This window comes from Sardina pilchardus, chromosome 15 (genome assembly GCF_963854185.1).
Source record: "Sardina pilchardus chromosome 15, fSarPil1.1, whole genome shotgun sequence".
Lineage (NCBI taxonomy): Eukaryota > Metazoa > Chordata > Actinopteri > Clupeiformes > Clupeidae > Sardina > Sardina pilchardus.
Window position 1 is genome coordinate 25,775,047 of NC_085008.1, and position 27,683 is coordinate 25,802,729.

At 40.2% G+C, this 27,683-nt stretch overlaps 1 protein-coding gene across 2 annotated transcripts in view; it reads left to right on the plus strand.

The window, feature by feature from the left end:
* Positions 1–19,134: 19,134 nt before the first annotated feature.
* The window catches only part of negr1 (neuronal growth regulator 1), a 110,055-nt gene continuing 101,506 nt past the window's right edge, over positions 19,135–27,683 (plus strand). For both annotated transcript variants that reach the window (XM_062556103.1, XM_062556104.1), the window contains exon 1: positions 19,135–19,462. In XM_062556103.1, coding sequence (XP_062412087.1) covers positions 19,293–19,462 — 170 coding nt within the window. In that variant the 5' untranslated portion in view covers positions 19,135–19,292. The remainder of the gene's footprint in view (positions 19,463–27,683) is intronic.

Below are 27,683 nucleotides of genomic sequence, written 5' to 3' on the forward strand. Positions count from 1 at the left end.
CTGGTGCACAGACCCTCAATTTATGTTTGTGTTTCATTGACCTCAATGACATATTTTAAAAGTGTCTTGTTTGATTCGACCACAAGTGGTCAGCTCTAAATACAGATGTAAACCATCACTAAGGCCTTAGCCTATGACAGCGTATCAAGTGGGCCAATGCAACAGTGTGTCATTGGCCCTCTTTAGCTCATGGATAGGAACACAAACATAAGCTGTTCTGGCATGTAGTCCCAAGAGAAGAATGGCGCACAGTCGCACAGACTCGCAGTTTATGTTCGTGTTTCATTGACCAAAAAGGTCCAAGGCAACTTAGCTGTGAGACTACAGTTTGTTCACAGCACCAGGGACATGTTACCCACACACAATGTCAAGTCACAAGCCTTATTTCTCTGTGGTTGAAGTGCCCTTATCATACCCTTAACACACACACACACACACACACACACACACACACACACAGAGAGAGAGAGAGAGAGAGAGAGTGTGTGAGAGAGAGAAATCAGGAGATTCCACCCAACACACCATTTCCACAAAGGAAAGGGCTTCAGGGACAAAGGAGGTGTCTCAATACCCAGAAGAAGGAAGGTAACCACATTCTCACAGCATGCCGGTTAAACTAACACAGTCAATTAAATAAGAAACATGTCACACTTTGTGAAATCTATTATATGAAATGTATACCACATTATCACTCAAACCACTTCTAGAGGTGTCTGACACACATGTTTGTGGTGTAAATGTGTTCTGATGCCTCTCAGTGTTCAATCAATTTGATGTAGCCAATAGTGGAATCAGAAACCAAATGGTCAGCAAAGCATGTGGCTGTACAGCTTGAATACATGTACAGTATAAACAGCGCTGTGTCTTTGTTGACCTTTTGCGATTAGCATCCAATACGCATTCTAAAAGGAAATATAAAGAGGCTCATTATGCAATTGGCTGATGACAAGCCCCACCTTCCATTGTTACTACTGCCAGACTAGACCACTTTGGTCAGACAAAACAGAACTGATTCGTAATCTACACGGCGGCGGCGGCGGCAAAGTGTGATGCTGGTGTGCGGAGATGTGGAGAGCGGAGTGTGCCAGCCAATGTTGGCACCAATGTGTGAAGCACCTGAGGCTCCACAGTATTCCAAAGCTTGCTTAATTGTGACAAAGTGTAAAGGGGTGGGGCTTGTGAAGAATTAAAAACTGCCTGCTCACAAATAGTTAATGACAAACACTGTTTCTACTTCCTTGTCAAAAATACAACTTTTAAACAAACGAAACCTCTAATGTAATAGTGGGCATTTTTTTCTTCAAATGTTTTTTCCATTTTCAGTTCCATGGGGTTGGATACCAGGCAATGCTCTCACTGGCTCATTTTCAACTCAAATAATGCCATTCAGAAGTCACACAGTAAAACTTTCCCCCACAGTGCCAGTCCACGTCTTCATTCTGAGCGCAGTGGTATTTCTGGACTGTCTGACGGGTGACATGCCACTGAGTCGTAGAGGAGGGAAGGGGAGGGGGGGGGGGGTTGGGGTGCTGTGCCGAGGGTTAAAACGTGTCAAAAGTTCCCCCTGTTTTAGCGAGGGTCCCCCTTTGCTCTCGCTGGAGATTCGTCTCAACCCCGCCGCAATATTATCACTTCCAGCTTTGTACCCTTACAACTCACTTGTCAGCCTTTTTACAGCGCTTTGCACTTGTCAGGCTTGCCACAGCTTGATTAAACCAGTCAACAACCTCTCTGTGCCTGGCAGCAGTTTGAAATGCAATCTCCTCGGGTGACATCTTCCGGCTACTGACCCAGGCTCCTGGAGGTCCCTTCACAGACAAACTGCCCATGTGTTGCCCTTCTACTCACAGAGGCATTCATTTAGCACTTGATATGTGCGCTTATAATATAATGATAAGAAAAAATCACATTATTATAATCATTGTTATTATTATTATTGTGAAGAAGAAGTACAAGAAGAAAAAGAAGACAAATTCCACACTGACATGTAAGGTCTCTGTTGAACGCATGATATATGTCATAACAGCTCAGTAAACTGTCTTGCATTGTCACATTTTGTATTCTCCTGAAAACTGACAGAGGCATGTCTTTCGATGTTTATTTATAAACAGGATGTTCTAAAGTAATAGTCCACCTTTCAGCCACAGAGTGCTTGCATGTCATACAGAAAAGATTATCTTTTCATTTTTGTTTTGTGCTGTCTTTGTTTTTGGAGCCCTAAATGCTGTCTACTATTTATCCTCTCAAATGGCTTCCTTTCTATACCCAGACTGGCCATTGTGAGCCCTGTTCCTAACAATTTTATTACTACTCACAATACGTCCCTTAGTTGATACCAGCCAGAATGAAAAGTTTTGATTATGTCCTTTCTCATGGTAAAAGGAAACGGGTAGAATATGAGTATTCACATGCTTGAATAGGCAGGCTGAAAGGCCCCTATTGTTCACCAACATTATTTCATAAGGAGAGGGGGCCCATTTTCTACATTGTGAGCGTGTCTCTTACAGAGCTGGGCAGAGCTAGCCCTGGATGATCCATGTTTATTCCTGCTCTCTCCTACGCTCTCTCTCTCTTTCTCTCACTCTCCCTCTCCCTCTCTCTCACTCACTCTCTCTCTCTTGTGTCTTTCACAACACTGGCTGAAACATAAAACACATTATCAACATGGTGGGATGTATTATTTGTCGACTATGTGGCATATCTGTGTAGATGCTGGATTGTATTATCGGTCTCATATGTGATTGGTGCCTTTGTCCTTACAGCAATAGTATTCATAAGACGCTCCCCTACAGACTGGGTCTCCCTGATGTTTATTAATGATGCTGGGTAGACTCATGCAGTACCTCTCAACCACCACGTCCTCTGGGACGTCTGAATAGTCAATAGCTAGAAGCACTTGCTGAGGTTTTACAGAACAAATAACTTTAACACAGATGCAGTATATGCACAGTGACTATCTCTATTCCTTGTTATTTGAACCTTCAGCAATTACCCAGTGTTTTATTTCGGCCTTCCTGTGCTGCTGTTTAAAGATGGCGGACGGCATGGAGGACTCTGTGGAGGGAGACCTGCATCCTAATGTCTATGTACATATAGGGCTTATTATAAGGCTTATTTTTAACCAATGAAAACACTGCAACTTGGCTTTCAATCCTACACACTTTAGAAGCTTTACATAAAAACTTAACGTGTTATAACAAGTATATTACCCTAATTAGTCAATGCATTTCAGTGACAGGAAATCAACCATGAAGATGTGTATCTATGGTTACAAATATCTTATAAAACCTCTTGAATACAGACGCAATATAGCAGAATAAAAAGTGTAGTGGGCAACTGCTCTCAAGTATAATCAGGTTGCCTAAATAACAGTGATAGCCTCCCACCAACAGACAGCCGGTAAAAGTCCTGCTCAGAGCCCTCCTGTTGGCATTCACCGCTGATGTCAGGGTGAGCAAACAAGCTCATGGCCCGAGGAGGAATGGCCTAAGCGGACACGGCTGACAGGCCCTAAGCCGCCGGCTTCCTCACTCCCCCCGCTCTCAGAATGGCATGACACATTACCCACGCTGAGTCTCCACCACTCTTCACCTCGGCGTGAGCATCCAAAAGTGCCACCACCAGCGACTGCGACTGCGAAAATCCCGAAAAAGAAAACGTGCTCTGCACGTGCAAACCTCGCACCACATGATCTGTCAAACACACTACTTGAGCTCGCACTGGTACTGGTATGCACATCAGGCAAGGGTTTGTAAAGGCAAGGAAACGGGCGGGAAGTTGAAGCTGAACTTGAGCTGTAGCGCAATGTCATTGGTCTTTTTTGGTGAGGAGTTATCGGGGGGATAGGAGGGGGCAGGCAGACTTATAACCTCTGCTGTGCAGGCGGCTTCCCATTGAGTGATAAAGCTGTGAAGTGGGCATAATTAAGGGGTCTTGAGTCTCTCTCTGTCTCTGGGTATAAGGGCAGAGAGAAAGTGAGAGGAGAGAAAGAGCGGGGAGAGAGGGAGATAGAAGGGAGGGAGAGAGAGAGAGAGAGATACAGCGGATAGGAAAGAAAGGATTAGAAAAGAGTGAATGTACTGTTATGTTACCTATAATGGGAGCTCTCTTTTTAGTTAAATGTGACTACATTTGATGGGAGCCATCCAAAATGGGTAAGTAGGGTAAAAGGGTGAAAGCTGCAGCATAATGCTGCGATCCCAAAAATAGCAATTGGTTGAACTCATTACGATTATCCATGGAAGACAATTGACCTGCTAATTTCTGCTCACTCTGTTCACTTTGGCATCATTTGACAGAAACAGTTAAATGCTTTTACATGCTGTTTTTCTAAAGCACCACTTAAGAGCAGAGGTAGGCAATGCATTCTGCAAGTTACCTAAAGAAAGGTTAAAAGCAGCAAGCTGGTCCCACTATACAGTATATTGATAAGGATTTATCGACAATCCAGTAAGATCAAAATTCCATCTACAATTCATGTCTTCTTGTATTGCAGTATCGTGTACAATTGCAGTGAGAGGCTACAAACATTTTTCCAGTCAATTTAATTTCATGTTTTGATGTAGAACTAGTGACTCAAAGCTTGAGACAGATTGAACAAGCACATGGTCAGATGTGTCAAGGAAAAATCTCAAAGAAAAAACCTTGGGCCGAAAACACAAAAGTGGCACAGTGCTTTTGCCTGTTAATGGACATATGCGCTATCATCTCTCTCTCTGATAGAGGTTTTTGTGTCTAATCACAGATTTTACCTGACTCTCTCTCTCTCTCACACACACACACACACACACACACACACACACACACACACACACACACATTTCAAAGAGTGACCATGAAACCAGCTGCCCATTATGCTTTACCTCCCACCTCCCTCTCCGTCAACCTCAGTCCTGGAGAGACAGAGACGGAGAAAGAGAAAGAAAAAGAGAATACACAATCATCTTACATAACCTAACTACAACCGACATGTTGTAATAATAATGAATATTGATGCTTCTCCGAGTCCAGGTTTTCATAGAACTGACAGTTGCCTCCCAAAAAAACAGAAAACAAAACAGGTTGCACTTGCTAGGGATTGGCTAATGTTTATACACTGTTTCTTTTATAGCACAGGACCACTCTTGAAACTCATGAAAGAGTTTTGCAAATGTATTCAGTATACAATACGTCATTTTAATTGCAGGGTGGACTGTTGAAGTCATTGTTTCACAGTGAATGGAAAAGTCTGCATGACTGCAGCTTCAAAAGGGCAACTCACTTACTGTAGCTCTGGCTACAATGGTCTCAACCATTATTACTGTTTTATAAAACTCTTGAATGATAGAGATTACTGTGCCTTTCTTTCAGTGTCCACTGGGCACGAGTCTGCTGCATGTCATTTTATTTTTCTTGAAACACTGCAGTTAAGTGGTTCAATAAGATTATTACAAAGGCAGGTTCAGACACCCTGCTGTTTTAATCTCGCCAAGACACTTGGCTTTACACAGCCCATTTCTATGGGTTTTCTAAGAATTAAAAAGCAATTCTGTGATTTTGCCCACCCAGAAGCTAATTGCATATGTGTCGCAAAATGTGATTATGTCACAATCATCATTTACCTGCACAACTCTTAGAAACAGAAAATCGGTTGAAAACATGTCAGTTTTCAGGCTGTGAATACATTGGTCTATTTCAGTTTAATGGGGAAAACGGAAGTTGTGATGTGATTCCATTTGCACATTGACCTTATATATTCTTTATTTTAAATGACACCTGCTTCTATTTATTGTCACTTACAAATTACAATATTTAGATCAAATACTAAGACTTGTAGATATTAGATATTAGATATTAGATGATATTATCAATATTAGAAGGTATTAGGAAACACATTAAAGAGGTTTTAAGGACTTCACCGCCCTCTAGTTGAATTCTCTCTCAGCAATCCTGCTTTGAGACTGGGCGCCCAGTATTTGAGAGAAGGTTATCACTAATGACCCTATTTGTCACTGTTTGGAATGCCTTAAAGGTCACTTAGGGATGCTGAGATTAATTGTAGATAGAAATCATGTATTTAAAGGAAACAGAATCAATCTTGCCTCTGTAAATAAAATGCCCATGTCAATGTGAGTAAAACTCACAGAACAAGCTGGTGGGGAAAATACTCCGATAAAACAATCTAGTGTGCCATAGTCATAATGTGCTATTTATAGGCTAGTCATTCTGTGTAATTTTGTGGAAAGCATTCACACTAGCCACAGTTTATGAATGCATGAATTTGTGAAGGATCCGAAACATTGGTCAGGCGCAATCGTTGCTTTTCCCCAGGTCACTTTAGTGAACCAGGTTTTTGCGGAGCTGACTGCTTTGAACACACAAGAATAAATGCACCAAGGCCAATCACTAGCATCACTTGAAGAACTCTTTCCCAAAGCAGTATGTCCACCATTTTAATGCATTTTCATTAATCATTTCTTTTCATTGTGTTTTCCAAGTAATTTCAGTGGAACTGTAATTCATTGTTAATTGATTTATCTTTACTCAATCAAAACAGAACTGCACTTTTATTGATATTACCTGAAATACACAATAAATAACATGACTTATGACTTAATGACTAATGTTTTCAAAAATGGATCTATAGTGTTTTGGAAAACAACTCTTCGCTTTAAACAACTAAGCCCAGTTCTCACATTAAAGGCTTACTGTTAGCATTACAGAAATAGGTCACTTCTAGTCTTTCAATTGCTCAAAATCATCTGCTTTCCCCCAAATCCTCAACTAGCGCAGGAATTCTGAGTAGACTCCTGAGAGGTTTGCAGTTGAGCCAACTATCCATACGCCATACGCCCTCTCCTATCGCTTGTTGTCATGGTTGTTGACTTGGCTTTTGCTGTGCAGATGCTAGAGTGACTCACGGAGCATTCTCTCTACATGCATTACATGTTAGTCATCTTTCTCTGAAAAATTCTCCTTCCTGGAAATTATATAGCAAGAATAGGCTAAGCCGCCAGTAATCACTGCTTTTTACTAATATTCAGACAGAAATATCACTCTATTGGATTGTATTGGATATATATATATATATATATATATCACTGATTCTTGAGATAAGGGACAAAAGACGTCCCCCATCAAAATGTTGCAATTTTCCTTAAAAAACAATAAATCATTTAATTTAAAATGGCTTTAAAAGATGGATATGAAAGATTTGTGTATGTTTAGACCCTTAGTTTTGTATATATTTATATTATTTCATAGTAAATTCGTAAAATACTGGCACTGTACTATGAAAGCCCATGCAAATGAACTCGTCCTCCGTAAAGGTGACAGAATCAAACTACAAAAAATAAGTGTTTAAAATGCCCAGAATGCACAATTATGGCTATGAGGTTAATTGGATGACTTAGTAAAATATCACAAAATACTTGAAGTGAACATTGCATTATTTTATACATTAACAACAGCCTTTCAGGCCCCAGTCGTGGCGCGACTGGCTGGGGCACCTGCACCGCACGCCGGCGACCCGGGTTCGATTCCCGCCCCGTGGTCCTTTCCGGATCCCACCCCACTCTCTCTCCCACTCGTTTCCTGTCACCCTACACTGTCCTATCTGATTAAAGGCATAAAAGCCCAAAAAAATATCTTTAAAAAAAAAAAAAAAAAAACAACAGCCTTTCAAAATCTGTCCTCAATTTATGTCAACTCCGTCAGATATTGTTCAAATTCAAAATAAATCAGGCATATTTATTTTTAATTTAACCCTGAGGACCCCCTTAGACTTCTTTCTGTTGATGGATGCAGCAGTCCAACACATGGTCTCGCTAGTTTTTTAAAAAAATGTAATATTCAGCGAACAAGTTGAAAACCTTGTGGTCACAGCTTTTTTGTGTCAACACTGTCTTCAAAGTAGGGATGAATTCAATCAAGAAGTTTGAAATAAAAGTTGGTATTTTGGTTTAGTTTAGTGGCAGCTAGCAACTGAGGAAAATCAAAACAGCTACCATCTACTACACATGAGTAAGTAAAAAAAAACATGTTGTTTTGTCAACTCCATCAGGCGTCAACTCTGTCAGATATTTTGTCTGACGGTGTTGACATGTAAGCTGATGGAGTGGAAAAGTGCTCCCAAATACTCATTAAGTCACGTATAACAACTGCAAAACATGATAATACTGAAAAGTATGCATGTTGATTGATTTCAGAAATATCTAAAATACCCAAATGGCAAATAATAACTTTAACTAGATGTACCGCATCGCGGTACACAATATGACCACCACTCAGTCCTGCACAATCTCTCCGCAAAAATAAATCACACTTGTCAATTTGTTTCCATCTCCTACTCCATCCCCTACTGCAACTTTTATGTATGTAAATGTGTGTGTGTGCTTGCTTTTGTGTATGTGTGCTTCTCTGTATGTGAGTTTTTGCTCGTGTGTATGTGTGTGTGTGTGGCGGGGGTAATGGGATGTGTGTGTGTGTGTGTGTGTGTGTGTGTGTGTGTGTGTCTGCTTACCTGCATTTGTGTGTGTTTTGTGTCTGTGTGTGTATGTTCACTTGTGAGTCAGTGTGTGTGGGTAATGGTGTGTGTGTGTGTGTGTGTGTGTGTGTGCGTGCGTATGGGTGTGTTAGAGCATGCGTGCGAGAACGTGTTTACGTGTGTGTGCGTGCAGGTCTGTGTGTGCGTTCATACACCTGCCTGTCTACTGTGTTTGTATGTGTGTGTCTTTGTACATGCATGTTTGTGTGTGTGTGTGTGTGTGTGTGTGTGCGTACCTGTGTGTATGTATGTGTGTGGATGTGTGTGTCTTTGTTTTTATGTGTGTGTGTGTGTGTGTGTGTGTGTACTGTACATGCATGTTTGTGAGTGTGTGCGTACCTGTGTGTATGTATGTATGTGTGTATGAGTGTGTGTGTCTGTGTGTACATGTGTGTCTGTGCGTGTGTTTGTGTGTGTGTGTGTACGTGCATGTTTGTGAGTGTGTGCGTACCTGTGTGTGTGTGTGTGTATGTACTGTATGTATGTGCATGTGTGTGTGTGTTTATGTTTGTGTGTGTGTGTCTGCTTGTCTGTGTGTGTGTGTGTGTGTTTGTGTGTGTTTATGTTTGTGTGTGTCTATGTTTGTGTGTGTCTGCCTGTCTGTAAGTGTGTGTGTGTGCGTGTGTGTGCCTGCATGTGTGTGCATGTATCTTTATATGTGTGTGTGTGTGTGTGTGCGCGTGTGCATAGTGTACAGTCGCTAAATGTACGTGTATGAATTTATTGTATGGTCCCCCATGAACCAAATGACACACATTCAGAGGGTGTCATCAGGATCCTACACTTCAAATTTCATGCAGTTTTGACTAGGTGGCGCTAAACATTAAATGAGTGGTTATGGAATGGGTTGACATGACCCCTAGGCCCTGCAGTTCTCAAGATATTCACAGAAAACTGTGTCCAGCCTTCTACAGGCCAATTTTCACCCTAAACATGGGAGGAGAGATGTCTGTTTCTGTCCAGTAAAAGATTCTGAAACTGACGGGGACAGCTTGGCCCCTCCAAGCAAGCCAGACCAAGGAGCTCCTGATATGTCATATGGACTTCATAGAGCTAGGCATGTTCATCTCTTGTCCAATACCCAAGTCCCGCAGGTTAGACAAACTATCAGTGATGGGCAGTAGCTTCACTACTTGTAGCGAAGCTACTAGCTTAGGATAACTACATTTCTCAGTAGCTTGATGGCGTAACTATTATCTGAAGCAGATCGTTTTTCAATAGTTTAGCTATTTTGTTTTACTGTGTAGTGCAGTAGCTTTTACAGAAACTACATTTTCCAGAGCATCTGTGGAGCTCACAGTAGAGCTTCTTTCTGGCCACCGATAAATGTATCATTTAGGCTAAAGTATATTCTGTATAAACTTGAAAGACAAACTAATTTTCCAAGCCAGAGATGAAGCAACAAAATTGTACTTGATGTACTAAGATGTTGGTGGTAGTGGTTTTGTTAAGCAAAGTCTATGAAATAGTCTGTCAAAATTGGTTGCATTAGTTTTAACTTGCTCATGGTAAAGATAAACTGAATGGGTAATTGTACTTTTAAACGTAGCACCAACATTTCAGCCAAGTAGAATGTAACTAGGATAATCAAGAGGTGAAGCTTAGAGTTTAAAGCTTGACTTGTAATAAAACGTTAGCTTGCCGTTTATCCTGCAAACTTAAGAAATGACAAAATCTAATTTGGGCTACATGCATACCTATGCACACTCTCCGTGGGCGACATATGCACACTCTCTACGTGGAGCCTGTTTTTCTCAAATTGGTTTTGGTTATCGTTTTTGAACTGAACATAGGCTATGTTATAGCCCACATGTGAAATTCAAGGTAATTAAGTTACTGTATTTGTTATGCTGATTATGTTGGCTAGGTGACTGACTTGGCATGAAGCTTTATTGGTTGATGTTCATTGTTTTGTAAATTACATAGCTTCTGTAAATTACATAAATTCCATAGTTTCTGATGTAGTACACTTCTTTTGCGAAAGTTATAACTTACCTTGCATTTACTATAGAGTAACTGGTAGCTTAGCTCACTACATCTTCTAAGTAGCTTGCCCATCACTATTATATAACTATTATGTAAAAATATCTAATACTTGGCTCTACATTGAAGGCAGAAATGGCCGATAAAACTCTATCTATGTATTTACTTACTTGCTGAAAGAAATAGAAGCAAATCAAAGAACTTACCAGCCTGAGGCCCTGTAGATACTCTTGCCCTTGATACTCTCTCCCTTTGCCATGTCAAAACTAGGTAAATATCTTTAATTAGTTCGATTCTCGATTAGTTTGTCAACACCGTCAATTGTGTGTCAACACCGTCAGTTGTGTGTCAACACCGTAAGATGGAGGTTTTTCATTTATATATAAAAATGTATGCTTCTTTTTTTCAATTGAGTGTGTTCATACATTAAAACAATAATGTATCTACATGCATCAGTGTCTTGTGTGCACAAAACCACTGACTGTATATATTAAAAATGAAAAAATAGTCAACTAAATTAAGATAATTTAAAAAGGCTCACTCCAAAACAATGTAAAATTATATTAAAAGTGTATGCAATGCAATTTTTCACTAAACCTTGCTAAGGCACACCATTTCTACACACATAAACAACTTTACAGTGTTGTTGAATTGATCAAACACACAAAAAAACATATTTTCATATGTCTGACGGAGTTGACAAATGTGAAGTTCCTAAGTGAGTAAATGTCAATTTTTATAAAAAATGGTTTAATAAAAAACCTGTGTCTTTTCATGGTATGATAGATGAGACATGTGTTTATGAAGATATCCAGTTCAAATTAATGTAGTATAGATTTTTTGTTGGTCACTTTTTAAAAGCACTTTTGTCCCTAATCTCAAGAATCAGTGATATATATATATATATATATATATATATATATATATATATATAAAAATATTCAAAAAAAATCCCCTTGAGTATTTGCATTTATGACAGTCTAGCATTGTCTGAACTTGATGCTATAATACTGACAACTGTCAGATTCAAAGATAAAAGAAATGAATAGAAAAAGAGGGGCCAGAGCAGTGAGTGTTTACATTTTGGCCTCAGCTGTTTTCCCGAAGCCTCTTCCAAACTAGGGCAATCTCAGGGTCTCTCTTCTTGACAGCTGTTGGTGGATGTGTAAACTTTCTCATGCTATTTTAAGCTCATATGGTTAATGCACTGTACACACATCCAATTTTGCACACCCCCGCATCCTCTGAAATCCTCCATTGAAGGCTTAACAGTAAGCTCAGTATTATAGCCTACAAATGTGTATGTACTCATAATCATATGGTCAACTCAACGTCTTAACATTGCATGACTCCACACAATGAGACTTGAGGCTTAGTTGTGTGTGCACACCCTTGATTTTTGCTGGTATTGGCTGTCAGCAAAATTGAAACATGCACTTTGATCGGGAATAGTACATTTTAATAGCCTGGCAAGCCAAACTATACAGAAATGTATAGTCTGGGGTCGGACCATTCACAGAGCTGAAGCCTGTGGGTGGAATGAACAGTTGTCTTTCAAACTGCCTCTGCACGTAATAGGCCAGTATTTGTGACATAGCCGGTTGGCAAAACGGCAAATACATCCTTCTTTAAAACGAATTACTTGAGTGCTTCTTTCTGCTCAACCTTCAAAGAAAGGCCAAGTCTAACTCTTCTCCGAGCGCGCTTCGTTAGCCTCATCCTTCTTTCGTTTTTCTCTACGGTTGTGCAACACGGTCTCACACCGAACGAGGACGCATGGGCCAGCCCACTGGCGTCAATATTGGAAGCCGAAAGTGAGCTAAGGCGGGCTCAAGGACTCCGTACACAGATAGAGCGTTCTGATTGGCTAGGCTGGCCTGGAGTCGAGTGCAGGCTTGGCCCCAACGGTGCGACCCTAGACCATCCAGCTAGGCAAAACTATTTTTGGCTGCTAGGGTGCGTCTAGATTTCTAGGCTAAGATTTTAATGGAGAAGGAATGTACCACTGAATGTTATGAGACAAGATATGACCCTTGACTCCCAAGATTTTCTAGAAAGTGATTTAAAAAAAAAAAGTTTTGTTGTTAACAGGAAGCGTACACAATCCACTCACAACACCTTCAGACTGAATAGAGACATCTCACTCCAGCCATGAACATGACCAAGATGGAGAAGACTCAAGAGAGGGCGGTTTTATTACTGTTTTGGAGTATATCAGATCATCTTCATGACATGCAGCAAGGTAAACTATGAGCCAAGTGATTTGGTTTTCCCATCTCATTTGATTTGCCTTAATTAAAACAGCATATGAATGTGTGCTTATGGGATATGCTCTGGTATAAAAAGGATGAGATGTTTCTCTTTTATCATTCCCCTCATTGCAACCTCAGGTTTAAGAGCACGGCCATTCTTTTACATCCTTCATTTAGTACGATTCCCTCAGTTTGCCTTGAGATGGAGGAAATACAGATTTCAATGAAACCCATGAATATGACTTCCTGCTTTCAATCATGTAAAATGATGATTTTTATATAATTGAAAGCAGGAAGCCCAACATTGAAATCCGTATTTCTCCCATCTCAAGGCAAACTGAGGGAATGATGCACGACCATTCAAAAACATTACTGGTTTTCTAAAGATACAAAGCTTAATGCTAATCGGTGAAGTGTCCCTTTAAAGTCATATGTTTTATTACTCAACTATCTGACACTGAGGATGCACAGTACAAAAAGGCCTTACCTGGAAAAGGCCTTCAAATTGACTTCACTTATCTCTTTCGAAGTCTATGGGATGGCTACGTCCATTTCTTTACTGTCTATGGATGTGACACTTATCCATACATTTTAGATTAAATCTGATAGTATTTCCAATCATTGCTGAGCAACAGTTTTGTGTGAAAGAAATTAAAGGCCCTGCCCCAAATAAGCAGGTTGAGTTTGGCTTTAATATATGGGCCTATAGATTTTTCAGACACTGCACTTTAAATATTTTACTAGTTTGTACCAGTGAGGGTGAGTTTGCCTCACCCTCACCCCTAGTGAGAAAATCAAAGATGTTTGATTTTTTTGGTTAAAGCTGTAAAGGTTTTCCCTCACAGTGCTCACACTCAGCAAGGCTTCAGTTTCCACCTTAAGGCAATTTTCAACCCCCTGAAAACTGTGAGTGAGTGTGAAAATGCATGTAGAACACTGTGGTTGTGGCTAAACACTGTAACAACCTGTGTGCAATCAATGTCTGCATTCCCTTATCAAAAAGGATCAGATTCCAATCAGATTTAGGAACCAATCAAATCCAAGCCTATAGGATTGGGATGCCGGGTTATCATCAGTATGGTTATCGCTCTCGTCGTTCTTGTTTTTTTGGAGAAAAGTGCAACAGTGTCATACCGTGGTCTGTAACCATTGAACAATGGCCTGTTGAATTCTGAAATACACCTGCAATTGAGTTCAATCTGTTTCTGATGCACGGGTGATATCGCTACAATATGATTGCCAATGCTTTTCATGAACTTTGGGTTCCATGTTTGTTTACCTGCCCCCAATTTCAACATTGCATAAATGGGCTCAATGTGGCACACACAGTTTGACTGACTAAAATAGAATGACTTCAGTGCATTGTGGGTCCTTTAAAGACAAACAGAGTTTGGCGAAAATGGCGAAAATGGAACATTTTTCTCTTTTTTTCTGAATAAAAATGCATCAACTAAGCCATGGAAGAAATATTTTTTCTTGATCACGCATTACAGAGCTAGCACGGGCAAAATCTACAGCCCAAATACCAGCTGGATACCTATAGGCTAGTGCTCTGTAGTGCATGATCAACGAAAAATACTTCTATAACTTAGTTGATATATTTTCATTCAGAAAAAAAAAATTGTCCATTTTTGACGGAGTTACACTTTAAGGTTTTTTTATATATATATTTTGCAGTATTCATTTGGTAAACCTGGACAGACACGGTCTGATTTTACTGATTCAATCGCCCCCAACAAACCAGAATTAGGCTATAGTCCTGTCTGGTCAGTTAGTTATGCAGTCACAGCAGGATTAGGACACCCAATCAAAAGATGACACAATCAGTGTGCCAGATCCTGATTGATCATGTGGATATCTGGCATGTCAGAATTTTTTATTGGCTGTTTTTCAGTGTGAGCAGTTTGAGTGTGCAATGTGAGAACAGGAACTGCGAAACATATCGTGTGAGCTGCCACGACATATCAAACATGACTGACAAAAATCTGACAAAAATCAAAAAGTGTTGGTTGAATTGTAAAATAGAAATGCTCACTCCCCAAACTGTTACATCATTTTGTTTTGTATTCACAGCACATATGATGGAAAGCTGTAAGTCTAAACAATAAACATAAGATTACATGAATAGCTCTGCAGGAACCCACTGGATGATTGATGGTACTTTTCCATATTGGAAATTAGCCTATTAGTATGGTTTAACAGAAAACGCATTACAATTAAAAACAGAATATAATTAAAACAGTATCTGGCACATTTTCCATATCTGCCTCTAATACCTCCTCTCAAAATGAGCTTCCAAACAGCAACACTATCTCTGGTGAATCACCTTATTGATCCAAAACTCCCCCATTTTCCTGTTACACCAGGACTCTTAGCCATAATGGATTAAATCGCACCATCCCAGATAGCGGTATAGGGGGTATATATCTATTAGACACTGAGTGGTAGGGCTATACTGTTTTCCACTGTACATATGGAGCTTTGTGCCGTTTATTTTGATTTAGCTTATTTCTTCAGTTACATACATTAATCATCTCGATACAGTGTGCTTAGACATGTATTAGCAACCTTTATTTTGGAAGTCTCTCAGGCGTATTACTGCTGACAAACACAGCCAGTAATGGCTGCTCACTTGGCTTGCCTGGCCAAAGGCATCCTCCGTTCCTGGCCAAAAGCATTTCTACTGTGCAAGAATCTGTTGGTGAGCTTGTGCCTGATGAAAAATACTTTGTTCGACTCACACACAAATAAAGTAGATGTTCTTTATGTGAAATAGATTACAACGAAAGAATTTCACATCACATTAGATAAAATAAATCATTTGTGCATAAGTTGTATTAAATCTGAAATAGTGTAGGGGAGAATGGGGTAAGTTGTGCATATAAGATGACCCCTTTTCCCCCTAGGAAACCATAAACAGATTTAAGGAATTTTAAAGAGAGAATCATTCTTTACAATGTGGAAAGGTACAATACATGGCAAACGTGGAAAAAAGAATGTGTAAAAAAATAAAATGTGCTCTCCAAGTACCGGTAGATATGTCCAGACTTAAGTGATTTAGGGAAAATGAGTATAACAACATTCTGATGCATTACACCACAATTGGTGCCCTTTTAAGCTATAATGTGAGGGCTAAACAAAATCATGAATGTTGCCAGCTTGCTATGAGAAGAACTTCCTTTCAAAATGGTGGTTGTGGTGAAATGAGCCACCACTGACCAGGGCTGGAAAAGTTGAGCCAGCTAACTAATACTTGTATTGCATCTGTAAGATTTTTTAGTTTGCCTTGCTTTTGTGATCTCATTCTATATCCTTAGTGTCACTGAGAGCTAAAGAGACTAGATGTATCTGATTTATTGAAGTTTGAAATTAAATGGGCAAATTCAAAGGTAAACAGGTGACTGACTGTTATTAGGCCTAAACCTGCCTTAGCAAATTTGCTAAATGGCTCATCCTATCCCATTCTATATCTACTACTGTAGTACTTGAAACAAAGTAAAAGCTGGAAAAATTGGTAAAGCTGGTAAAGAATCAGCGTGAACGTTCTTACTTTACTGTGGACATACTATCAAGCCTTGTGTTCATGATACATGCTACAAGTTCCTGTACAGCTTTCCATTCTCTTGTTCTGGACTCTCTGGGGAGAGAAGATGAGGCAGTAGGAATAACGTACTGTAGCTTAAACAGTGTAAGTTCCAGCATGTGAAAACAAAACAGCTTAGTGTTGGGTTTATTTAGGGATCTAAAGGTCTTATTACATTCATATTTAATGATTTGGAAGATGTTGTCATCTGAAAGTAGTCACAGGTAAAATTATGTAAACAGTTTCAGGGGGGAAAATGTACACGTTAGAAATGAAGTAGTTGCATAGGATGTGAGTGCATGCCAGATAGACAAGTCTGAGGGGAGAGGGATTTTTTTTTTCCAAAGATATAAAAGACAGATAAAGAAGTGCATACTGCTTGGCTTTGTAGGTAACAACAGTGTGCATCTTACTGTACTCTGGTTCAGCTGAGGATTCCTTGTCTTGTCTACAGGATGAACGTTTCTTCAACAATATACATATTTGATGCATAGGGGCCTAGAGCTCTCTTGACTAAAGTGTAGAGCAACTTTCTGCGGTCTTTGTCATCAAAATCTAATATTGACGTCCCAGCTTGCTGACTTAAGTAAGTTTGCTTTTCTTTGTACCTTCACAATTACGTGGAGATATAATACTTTGATGACGAGTTGGTGGATTGGGGGATTCCAGTATAGAGGGTTTTGTAATATTGTTAATCTGTTTGTGTGTGTGCGAGCATGTGTAACTGCCTTGTGCTGTGTTGACTGACTATGCAGATTAGCACTGCACCTGTCCAGACTCGAACCCGCAATCTGCAGCACCACCCGATTAGAAGGCAAGTGTGCTGGTAAGGGAACTAAAATAAATATGAATTCTTATATGTCTTACTAGCACATGTCTTAAGATGTTGGGTGGGAGGTTTATTGTGTGTGTGTTGGAAGTTGAAAGTCTGGAGAAGACCATAAAGCTCAATGTGCTATCGTTTTGGGGACGCAAAAAAATCCATTGAAAGGAAGCTACTGTGTGCTTCATATTGTATGAGTGTGCTTACACTTCAAAAGGTAGGACCACTGATCTTTTTAACACAAATTTTCACGCAAGTTACAGGGTCACCACACAATGAACTGAATCAGGATCCAGGGGCAGAATTGTTGGTAACATTTTCTATAACTACACACAATTCATCATTTAAGCATTAGTAGTAAATTGTTTATTAATAATTTGTAAAGTATTGTTAACTAATTTTCATTGGTAAAACATTTGTACTACACAAATGGTTTGCTCACAGTAAATCAGCCTTAAACATACTAAATAATTAAGTAGCCTAATATCTATGCTATTTAAGTTATGACATATGCATGCACTCACAAACGATAAGTTAGGGTGTGGATAGATGTTTTATAAACCACTTTATATTCTGATATTTTGTGATCTTATCTAAAGCACTTTCTATGCCTTCCAACACATTGTTTGTATGTTTGTTGTGTTTCTTTTAAAATATATATTTTAGCTCATTCGCCATCAGGAGCTGGCTGTGTTGTCCCAGAGCTGAGCTGATTGGGTGCTCAGGGTTAGGCTTCAATCAACCAAACAGTCACGCCGTTCCGAAGCCCCGTGCCAACAGACCAGGGCCACTGCACAAATCAGATCCATTTTTCGACAAAATGTAGAAAACTGCTGTATAATGTAGGGTCACAATGAAACAACATCAGTGTGGGGTGGCGCTGGCACCAGCAGTCTTGATCTGCACAACAAGCACAACAGAGGTACCAAGGGCCTTGTTTTCAGGACAAAGCAATTGTATTGAGAGCATTTTGGTATAAGCGGTGTTATGGTTGTCTACATGTCTTGATAGTGAGTGCTAACAAATAGCAGTAATCAGGAGCCACAGGATCTGTAAAAGGTTGCATAGGAACATTGTGTATTGCAAACCATAATGTCATAGGATTGAGCCACCAATTGGTGCACTTAACAATTTGTGAGCCAAAATATGTGTAGAGAGGGTTTTCTCAGTATCCAACATCCATGGGTCTGTCCTCTTTTGTTATTTTCAGTTATCTAGGCTAGGCTATACAAATAAACAAAAATAGCCTATGAAATGCAAATCCATTCAAGAGACTTCAAGGCAGTGATCAGCAGAGAGTAGTGATGTAGATTACAGAACTGGAAAACTTCCCTTTTCCCCAGCCCTACATAGCCCATCACAGCATTCTCCACTCTCAATCCCTGACTTCTCATGCCTTCTGACTGGTTGATGTGAGCCATGCTCTGAAAGTTTATGAAGAAAATCTCTGCCATTAGCTGACACACAGCCGCAGGGATCCATGTTCATACAAAGAGGGGGGCAAAAGAAAGTAAGAAAGAAAAAAAATGAGATTCTCTCTGATATCTTGAAACCTTTTCCAAACTAGGCCTACCTTATCAGCAAATAACCTAGGCCTACACAATTAGGCTACAATATAGTCCTAGGCCTATAACCTTATCTTGAAAGGCTGCAGCCTACCCATAGCCTGCCTCAGTCGTCCCAAAGGCAAAAATGCAAGCAAAGCGTCCCCTTCTCTACGACACATTCTCTCTTATCATTAACATTTATCAATTTCCACACTATTTGGACGGTTCGATCGATACATTTAATTGCTGGTCTGTTTTGCTGTATCAAGGCACCCTGCTTTAACTGCTCCATCACGAGCTACAGGGAACAGGTTGCCAGGGAAACGGCCGCATGGCAACAGGATCAGAGCCTGGGGGTTGTCTGCTGCTAGGTCGGCGCCCGTTTTACATTTCCTCACTAGATGGTGTGCAAGCCACTGGAGAGTACACTTCAGCGCGTAGTACAGCTCTGAGAAAACAAACCTGGGGAAACTACACACCGCATCATTTCTTGTGGTTTTAAGGAAGAGAGGGGTCGGAATTAACGTTTCAGCTCACATTTTTTCAAGCGCACAACGAGGACAATATTAATCGAGCTGTGATGGACATAATGAACGCGGTGCAGGATGCGTGTGTCTCCGGTCAGTGGCTCACCGCTATCATTCTTAGCCTTTGCTGCGTTCTTCCCTCCTGTATGCCTGCTGGACAAACTGTGGACTATTCCTCAATTACAAGTGCTGTCTTCAAACAAGGAGACACGGCAATACTGAGGTACGATGGATACACTGAAAACTGTGTCCTTCTTTGCTACTTGCTTCACATGGCGTTGTCGCTTCACGAGACAGGTGTATATTGTAGAAAGTAGTTCGAGTAAATAAAATGAAAAACAAAAAGAACCGTTAACTACACATTTGCTTTCCCCGGGCTTAAGTGGGTCACGGTGAACATTGCAGTGTAACACTGTGCGTTACAGTTACTTTATGTGCGCGTTTTAGTTGGAGCCAGGAGTTTTCAGAGTGAGGTAGCCAAAGTGTTCTGAATGATGCCCTGTTCGACTATGTTAGTCATCTATAGTCTGATAGCCTACTGTTGAAAGATAGCCTACTAGTGACTGAGGTATTGTGTTCATTGATGTTGGTATCGAAGTAGCGTCTAGCTATCACCAAATTATCCGTATGAGAGTGTAAGTGTAGGCTATTTGAATGTAGCTTTGCAATAATAGCCTACTCTTTTTGATAGAGTCGTAGAGTTTTGTCTATGGATAGAAATTCTGCTCCAAGACGCGTAATCTCGCCTAGAAGTAGGACCACACTAATATAAGAAAGTGGCCTTTTTAATCGTCGTGATGTGAAAGCAGTCTTTAGTTACCACTTCATTATCGGAACAGGCTACACGCATGAAACATAAAGTATTGTCCTTTGAGCGTTGTAGAGCGCAGAGCTCATTTCGCATTGAGAGAAAATCTGATTTGTTGTTTTTGAAGAGCTGATGGTCTTTTAACCACGCAATGCTTGAAATGGGTTGGATTGTCCATGTTTTGCTGACAGTGAATAACAGATAATAATGTGGACGGGTCTCTGGGTCTATTTCGGAAAAGGAAAAAAAAAACATGAACGGGAAACATCCTTAGATAGACAAACTGAACCGACTGGGTTGTGCTGTGAATACGCGTTTAAAAAGAGCTTCGAAAGGCGAAACGAACGTACTGACATCCAAACTGTAGCCTACAACCTTTGAGAAGTAGGCTAAGTTGACTAAGTTTTCTCCTATCAGAGTTTCAAAAAGCGTCTCTTATTTAAAAATGAACACTCTAGGATGGGTTGGCAGAGTAATGATCCAGATTAGGCTCATTCATTAAAGCGATTCCCCCCTTTTATGTGGTAATACTGGAAAGTGAATGCCATCAAATATTTCAGAACAGAACAAATATTTTAAGGTATCAGTCAGTTCATGAGCGAAGAACAGTGGGTTGGGGTGGGGTTTCTATTGGAGAATATTGCCTTTTTCTGTTAGGAGGGACGAGCCAGTCCTGAATAAGTGAGCATTTCCCCATTAGAGAGCTATGACACTAAATGTGTGAAATAGCCTAGGCCTACAGACTCAAAGAAAGGCCCTCTGATATAGTTCTCATAGGCTACTGGAGATGGGCACATAGCTGGCAGTCTCCATTCCTCAGATACACTATAGGCTACTCCATCATTAGGGTTGCAAAAGTCTGGGAACTTTAACAATTGAACACTTTCCATGGGTATTAACGGGAATGAATGGAAATTAACGGGAATAAACTGGAAAATTGCAAATGTGGCATCTTGAATTCAATTGAGAATGGGCCTGGAGACTCATAATTTACGTCCAAATCTCAAAGGGCGTAACCATCAGTGAAATTATATTTAACCTTAAACTCAGTCTTTTTTTGGAAGTAGGCTATAGCAAACACAACTTTCTTGAAAAAAAGATGCAAGTTGTTTGCTCAATTCCAGAAGAAATACACATCCATATCATATTACACTGACACAACAGTAGGCTACCGCAGCCATTGGTTGTGTTGAACAGCGTTGCTACCTGTACTCAGTTGTGATTGGTCCCTGTGTTTTTGGTGATTCCGATATCGACTTTAAACGAGAGGATCTCCAGGCGGACCTGCAGAGCCAATTCAAATTTGTCAGTCTGAGTTCACCCATGCTACCAGCGCACTACTTACTGCAGGGCTAATGAGGCCACACACCCTGCATGCACTGGGCATTTCTCCATCACATGCACAGATTATTTCTAGAATCCTACCTACACACTACAGCAGGACTATTGAAGCTACGCTACTGCATTTGAACCCAAGGACTACATCCAGTCAAGTAAGTTTCGATGATATCACTGGGGTAAATATTTTTTGAACATATTGCAGTTTAACTAGCCAATTCTCAATCAAATTGAGTTTGCTAGCTAGCTGGTAAACCAGGTATGCTGAATGTAAACTAGCTGACACCATTTCATTCCCAAGCTTAACTTCCCATGGAAAGTTTCTGCAAATGTTCCGGAAATTGACTGGAACTTTTTCGCCCCTTTGCAACCCTACTCGTCATTGCCAATTCCCTTTTGCTAGCCATGTGTGATGTCAGCCTGAACACCATGTACACACATTTGTGCCTTTGTGAGTCTCATTTATCGCAACATACAGATGTTTCTTATACTCCCCTGTTTATTTCCCTAATTAAGCGCCTGTTGGCAAGTTTGCCTGTGAGCTTATGTCTAGCCTCTAATGAGTAGGTTGTGTGTGTGTGTGTGTGTTTCAGATGTGTCTTATTGGCACAGAGGTGGAGCCATTGTAATAGACACCTGTAAGTCAGTTTATATGAGAAAGCAAAAGATCACTTTGGCATGGAGCCCCTAATGCCCCTGGAGTAGTCATAAGCAGGTGTTTATGTTGCGTACTGGGTTGATCTTTCTACTTGGTTGGATGAGAACCATCAGAACATGGTAGCCTACAGACACTGTAGAACAGCATGGTCCTTGCGTGTGAGAGGTTGATATTTCTAAGGAACTGTTACCGTGGCTGCAAACAAGGCCAGGAGATAATAAGGGATTAGGCCTAATTAATGGGTTTGGGCATAACCTGTGTGTTCTGTTATTTGTTTATTTCTTTGTGTTCATCAGCAATGGAACTGCCATCTGCAAGCAAGGCTGTTGATTGAAAATTACATTTTCTGAGTCGCAACCCACTGATGAACTCCATCATATAGAATGCCCCAGGCAATTTAATTTACCCTTCCACATTATGATAATGTTTGGATAGCATATAGTGTATAGTTGACGTCCTGTAAGGACTGCCACATTTTCTGTTGATTAATCTATCGACTATTTTATTGAAATCAAATCCACCCTATGATTGAGGTTCCTTTTATTTTAACCATGCAGTCTATTGGGGCGGCAGTGCAATGCAACATAGCCTAGCCTGCATCAATTAATTTAGAGTTCTCAGATTCTACTGGAACAAACACATAGGCCTACAGTTTTATTGCTTCAATAATGAGTGTAGTCCTACTTGGCAGATAAGGACAAATCCTTCAAAAGATCAACAAAATGTATTGAATATGAATAGACAGTAACCTACTTGCATTGGTTTTTGCCTTCTCTCTTGGTCCAACATCCAGAAGTGCGTTCCCCGTTACAGTAGGCCTAGTCTAAAACTAGTTAAATGACAGAGAAGTAGTGGCTGTGAATTGGTCACATTGGCTGCTCAACAAAGCTTGGAAACATGCTATGATGGGGCCTGACTGGTTGTGTTTTAAAACTTTGCATATAGTGTACAAACCATTTTGAAGTTCAGTTGGAATCCCTGAGAGGTTGGAAACGTTCACATCATCACTGAACGATTCCCTCAACAGAGGCGGACTCTGGCGCTGCAGCACATTATCCCGCTCCCCTCGGAATTCCTGTTCCAGGGTTTTTATTTTTTTAAGCAAGCGGATTATGCTTTGAGAAGGCTACACAGTGACTTACATTATGCACATGCCGCATATGTATTAGTTATAATCAATGATAGAAATAATGAAGGTGCATTCATGAAATAATCAATAACGTTGACATGTTGCAGCAGTGCTACTACTTATAGATACTACTTAACATTTGACTGCACGGGGGATCCATTAAGTCATTGTGTAGAGCCACAGGACAAAATTTTCTCTCAGTTTGCAATTGGTTCCACCCCTTCCTAGTCATCTCTGTGTTTAGGAAGACACAGCCTTGAGGGACTTTCACACTTTCAGATTTACGGACACTTGGGACACCATGTGAGAGAAACTGATACGTTCTGTCATGTTTGTCATACGGCTTACCCCAGCCTGCAGTCATTTGTTGGAAACAAATGTTTTTTTCTTTCTTTTTTCCCCTTTTTTTTAACCTTGAGCCTGTCTGTTTACACTAATATGGTCTAATTGGTGCTGCAAAGAGAAAATAGGATTAAAAGGATCAACACAAGTTTTGGATTCACTGACAATCAACATTTTTGTTGCATTGCGTTGTTGTATTTGTAGCAAGCTGTATTTTCCTTATTGTGTTTCCTGTTATATCGTTTACACAGTTATGCTAGCCCCTTTTTTTGTTCATATGTAAAGGTCAGGAGAGTTTAGTATTCAGTAATCAGTTGCTGGACAGTTAGGCCATCCTAGCCCATCTGATTTGTCTATTGATTTATCCACCGTTCACTATGGACATCAAACAAATGACTGTGTGTCTGAGCTCTGAGAACTTCCTATCCCTAACACTGGTCTAATTATATGCTGGATAGAGGAAGTCTCTGAAATCACAGGGTTTTGGATTCCATACTGTACCTGACTGAAGTTGAACATAAAGAGACTTACATGTGAACTAATGTGGTCAGTAGTGTATCTGTATTTATCCCTCAGCCCTTAGTCCTTGTTGTGCATATACTGGGATATTCATCCCTCAGCCCTTAGTCCTTGTTGTACACATAGGGATATTCATCCCTCAGCCATTAGTCCTTGTTGTGCACATAGGGATATTCATCCCTCAGCCCTTAGTCCTTGTTCTGCACTCGTCTCTGTTGTTTGCCTCCTCCTCGGTGGTGCCCTAGCTGAAACCTGTCTCATTCACTGCACCTTGGATGGTTAGTTTCCATGTTGTTTTAGGGTTTCCCTCTCCTGCGTCTTCCTTCAGGTGTCCACGGCAGTGCTACTTTGGTGATGCCATCAGATGGTTTCCTAAGTGCAATGCATGCCCTAGCCATTTCTATCTCCTTCGTAACAGTATTGTTTCCACGTCCAAGCACTCTAAATATGATTTGTATTCATATTGGCACTCAGACTTTCTCTTTGGCCTACATTTGGCTCAACATGTTTGGTGAAAGCTTATCCACTGTGGATGCTTGGAGGGCTGTTAGCAGAAATACACAAATACTACACTTGGCTGGCACATGAGGTCCCATGCTTTGGCCTCATCTGGACAACATTCTTGACTCAAAACAAAAGCCGTGTGCCATGGGCAACACAACATGGCGCGCAATGCTAATCAGACTGACCAGACACCAGTTTGAAGGGAGAGCCGGGTCGATGACTCTGTCACATTTCGACTGTGCTGGCTCTAATGAGAGAGTTAAATGCATTATGTTTTGCAAAAGAATGTCCTTGTCAAATCTAATATGTACTGTATGTTTCCCTGAGGTCCATTTGTTTGTGAAATAAATGTTTCGAATAAATGTGTACAAGGCCTATACAGTAAATATACAGTATTTGCTCTATACTATCACAAATGTGTTGCGAACTGTTAAAATCATGGTGAAAGCAAAAATCCTCGATTATACTGCTCTCTTTCAACCCTCTCAGGTGAAATGTCACCAACTCAAGATTCTGAAACCATCTTAGCCACATCCTGAATGTCATCCATAGCAACATCCTGGATACCATCGATGGTATCAGAATCTTAAATCGGTGAAATTTCCCCATGTGATGGGTTTTCCCAGAACCCATCACATATGTAAAAACACACACTGCACCACATTTAAACAAGAACTGCAAAAGGTTAAATGATAATTAGCATATTCTAGACTAGATTATGCTCAAAAAACATTTGCATGTGAAATGAAACAAACCAAGTTGACATAAGACAGCAGTTGTCGAGCACAAAAGTGGGCACCTGTATATCTTCTAAGAGAAGATGTAAGAGCTGTGTCATTGTAGCTTAATTGTTTTGACTGTGATTTTAATTGCGGCCCTGTCAAGTAGCCAAGAATTACCTCATGTGATCTGCATAATGGCTGTGGATTAGGCTCCGGCAGTGAATGTTTTCCAGACGTGAATAACTGGATGGACAGCCGTGGTGATTATTAGAATAGAAAGTGGAAACAATGAAGTTGGCCCTGATCAATATCACAACAAAAGCTTCCCCATCCCTTTTGAATGTAAAGTAACAGAGATATCGGGCGTCGGATGTGGGCCGAAGCAGTAAGAGTATTTTTAATTGTGATTTTAATTTTAAATGGGCTCTAAATATATGTGCATAATATCCACGACAGTAGTGGTTAATTTATGAGCTGCTGGTCTTAACAAATCTGAGGGTAGCCCATTTGCATCCTTGCCTTTGTGAACAGAGATTCAAGTTGAGACGGCTCTTCAGTGGTACTTTTGCACGACCAAGAGGCTCCTGAATGCACCTCTTGAATGCAAGAACTAAAGACCTTAAGAAACATTTGTGTAAGCTAAGTTGACACATAAGTGATGTATATCTAGTGCCTTTTCTGAAGATGTGAAGAGATGTTTGTGAGCCGTTTGAGAGTTAGGTTAAGAGTACAGTACATCAATATCTGGAATTTTTTAGCAATTTTAGAAGTGGAATGACTCGCGAACATGCTTTAAAATTCTCTTAGCGAAGAGGTGCTATCACTTTATTTATTTATTTATTTTACTTTTTAATACCTGCATAACTTGGTGTGCAATTAACATCTTAGCACACTTGTGAGCTGAATTGGGGATGCCTGATAGGCAAATGTGTATAACTGCATGCTCACTTCAGTTAAATGAGTCTGCACAGTAGTCTTTTTTTCACACAAGAAAGGAAAGACAAGTATTCTTTTCAGAATATCTTCCAATTACAGTGTTGCATAAATTCAAAATTTACTTCAGTAATATCCCTTACAACTACCTTAATGCTTATCCTTAGCTCAAGCAGATAAGGCTAGGCCATGCAGTAACGGTACTCAAAGAGAATATGGCAACACTTAACTTGAAGGTATCTACATACATGATATGACACCGTCATGAACACATGAACCCAAGCTCTAACTCTAACCCTAACTTGACAAAAGCTGAATTAAACTTAATGAAGCGTCATGTCATGAACGTTTATAGCTTGTTTATAATATTTATGACACATTCATGACAGTGTCATGTCACTCTTATGTTGATACCTTCAAGTAAAGTGTAACCAAGAAGTCTAGCTGTTGCTCTCTTGATATTAATATGGTTTACATGGATCAGCTGACGGATTCAGAAGCTTTGTTTCACATTCCTGGAAACTAGGCTTACTTCCATGAACAAACAGTAAAGTTAGTTTGAGATATTCTTTCTCTGTCAGAGTATTGAAGAGAGAAAGAGAGATAGAGAGAGAGTTTCCTCTTTTCTTTCCACATTTAACTATGTATCACACAGAGTATTTTTGAGCACCTGTTTCAGCCCCTTTATTCACAAACACTCCTGAGTGTTCAGAAATGGGAAGGAAAGGGGGGCAAAAAAAAAAAACGACATTCAAACTGCAGTTTGGCATCACAGTGCCGACTCTCCAGGTGCTATCATTCCCTGGTACCTGAATATAACCACAGGGTTTAGGCTGCCTGTGCCAGCACAGAGCACAGCACAGATGTTAGAGAAATGCAAGAAGCATTTGAGCTCCACCACAAATAACAACACCCTGAAAACAACAGGGAGGTGTGGTAGGTGGGCCTGTGAAAAGATTTAAGCAACATGGCTGTGCATTAATGACAGAGATCCAGAATATTAGAGTTCGCTAGTCTATTTGTGCTACATTAACTTTCAGAAAACATTATCTTTTTCAGTACAGATGTTCAGGTTGAATAGTCATAAGCTTACATATTGTCACACACTCAGCCTCAACCAGTCAAGATGATAGAGAGCCCAGGAGGTGTCATAGAGATTTTTTTTAGTCTGACACATTTACAGTAAATTATATACTGTAAGGAAAAAAACAACTGTATGGTAAATGCAACATTATTCTGCCTTGATGGTGCTCTGTTCAGTGTTTAAAATGTCAGAATGTGAGGAAACCACCATTTCGACATGACACAGTGTCAGGAATGCCTGTGCTCTGCATAGCAGTCTCTCTCTCTCTCTCTCTCTCTCTCTCTCTCTCTCTCTCTCTCTCACACACACACACACACACACACACATGCAAATGTACATACTGTACACATAGCCACACATTCAAAAACAACTGTAGTGTAAATGCAACATTATTCTGCCTTGATGGT